Source organism: Anoplopoma fimbria, unplaced genomic scaffold, assembly GCF_027596085.1.
Source record: "Anoplopoma fimbria isolate UVic2021 breed Golden Eagle Sablefish unplaced genomic scaffold, Afim_UVic_2022 Un_contig_11709_pilon_pilon, whole genome shotgun sequence".
In the NCBI taxonomy this organism is placed as follows: Eukaryota; Metazoa; Chordata; class Actinopteri; order Perciformes; family Anoplopomatidae; genus Anoplopoma; species Anoplopoma fimbria.
The window spans coordinates 1-2,221 of record NW_026550991.1 but is presented as its reverse complement, the minus strand read 5'-3'; the positions used below and the strand labels follow the sequence as shown (position 1 = coordinate 2,221).

Genomic DNA, 2,221 nt, shown 5'->3' with positions numbered 1-2,221 from the left:
GCAGGTGGCCTCCAAGGAAGTTTCTGTGTCGTCAGATTGGATTCACCAAAAGTCAGTGTTGAATTATTTGAAATTACTACTGCAACTGAAATAACCTAACAAACAAACTTATTTTAAACCGAAGCATGATGTTTTTCCAAACCTAACCAAGTAGTTTTGTTGCAATTTTGTTTTGGGGTTGTTTCAATTTACAACAATAACCACGTGTTTAAGACTACATGACAATACATGACAAAATATGTACCCCTGGAAACTTAATTGAGAATGCAGTTTATTTGTATGGGAATGTAATTTTGAAAAGAACAGGATTGATCTGACTTATGAAACTACATCAGGTGCTAAGGAGAGGTGACACGAGATGTACAAACAGAAGGGTAAGTAGCAGAACATTGGCCGTCATTCCATTTCAGATATCTATCATAGTTGGCGTGAACACAGTGTTCTTGTCCCGCGTTGTTTGGTTCTCCTGTACTCCAGAAGGAAAAGTCCACTGTGGAACCATCAGACCACATCCAGCTGCCTTCTTTGTGGATGTCAGTGAGTCCGATCCAGGTGCTCCCCTCAAGGTGGTCGAAGTTCTTGATCAGGGCTTTTAAAATAATAATAATAATAATAATAATAATAATAATAATAATAATAATAATAATAATAATAATAATAATAATAATAATAATAATAATAATGGATTTTAGTTATATAGCACACTTTAAAATACAATGAAATCTCAAGGTGCTTTACAGGATAAAACAATCAATCACTATTATAATGATAAATTGCTAAAATCAGAAATAGAAATAGAATAATATAAAAAAAATCATATAATCATAATGAAATCAAAGAATATATATATATTAAAACTGAACAATTACCATTTATGAAATTCTGTTCATCCAGACTGTGGATGGACACCAGGTTGGCTTTCTGAGACACACAGTAGAGCTCTGCATCAGCCCAGGTCATTAGTGAGGCGACGTACTTGTAGCAGCGGCCGTTGAAGCCGAACCAGAACATGGGACAGCCGCCCCGCTGTAGCATCACTTGTTTGTCATCAGAGGGAGACACAGGACCCAGAGCCAGACCCAACAAGAAGAGGAGCAGGAGCATGTTGGTGTCAGAGTCTCTTTCTAAGACTTTGAAGAAAATGATCTGAACTGTTGCTGTGTTATCAAGAATCTTGCAGAGACAGTAGAAAGGCCACTTTCTTTTATATGCTTCAGAGAGGGTGTCTGCAAAGTTGGTGTGATATCATTGGTCAAATGCACTTGGCAAAGACTTTAAATTGTACACAGCAATGAGCTATCTGAACATAAGCTAACAAAAACAAATTAACTATATTTTTATCATCAAGCAAACCCTGTTAATCATTGCTAGAGTTATATATGAGATGCACAAACACAAGTGAATTCATAAGAACATGGATAAGATAAGATAAGATAAGATAAGATAAGATAAGATAAGATAAGATAAGATAAGATAAGATAAGATAAGATAATCCTTTATTAGTCCTGCAGCGGGGAAATTTGCAGGCTTACAGCAGCATAGAGTAAAGTGCACACAAGAGACATAGTAAAGAAAGACAAGATAAAAAAAATAAATGAAAAAAAACAAAAATGAAAAAAACAAGTATTATAAATAAGCAATAAAAACAGTAGAAAAACACAATAACTGAAATATAATATTTACAGACAGAAAAAAACTATTTTAACTATTATTGCACCGTGTTTTTATTGTCATGTGTCATGTGGTCTGCTGGGAGCAGAGCTGGTTGTGCAGCCTGACAGCAGCAGGAAGGAAGGACCTGCAGTACCTCTCCTTCACACACCGGGGGTGAAGCAGCCGGTGGCTGAAGGAGCTGCACAGAGCTGCCAGGGTGTCCCGCATGGGGTGAGAGGTGTTGTTCATCAGGGATGACAGCTTGGCCATCACCCTCCTGTCTCCCACCACCTCCACCGTATCCAGTGGACACCCCAGCACACTGCTGGCCTTCCATTTAAATTCAGGGTCATAGTTTTTGTGAACACAGTGTTCACTTCCTGCAGATTTGTTTGGTTCTCGCCCATACCAAAAGTAAAAGTTGACAGCAGACCCATCGGACCACATCCATCTCCAGGTCATCTCTGTGGCATCGTACTTGTAGCAGCGTCTGTTGAAGTCGTACCAGAACATGAGACAGTTGCCCCGCTGGAGTTTCACTTGATGGTCGTCATGACCACCACAGAGC

At 38.7% G+C, this 2,221-nt stretch overlaps 2 protein-coding genes across 2 annotated transcripts; both read right to left on the bottom strand.

Moving 5' to 3' along the window:
* Positions 1-338: 338 nt before the first annotated feature.
* LOC129115353 (lactose-binding lectin l-2-like) lies at positions 339-1,104 on the bottom strand. Its single transcript, XM_054626905.1, has 2 exons — positions 870-1,104; positions 339-589 (listed from the first exon to the last, which is right to left on the bottom strand). The coding sequence occupies exons 1-2, from the start codon at positions 1,102-1,104 to the stop codon at positions 339-341; spliced, it is 486 nt and encodes a 161-aa protein (XP_054482880.1).
* A 253-nt stretch (positions 1,105-1,357) lies between these two features.
* On the bottom strand, positions 1,358-2,208 carry LOC129115354 (C-type lectin lectoxin-Enh2-like; the record flags this gene model as incomplete). Its single annotated transcript, XM_054626906.1, has 2 exons — positions 1,358-1,367; positions 1,967-2,208. Coding segments are annotated over 2 exons (252 nt in total), but the record flags the coding sequence as incomplete, so codon positions are not given.
* Between the last annotated feature and the right edge of the window lie 13 nt (positions 2,209-2,221).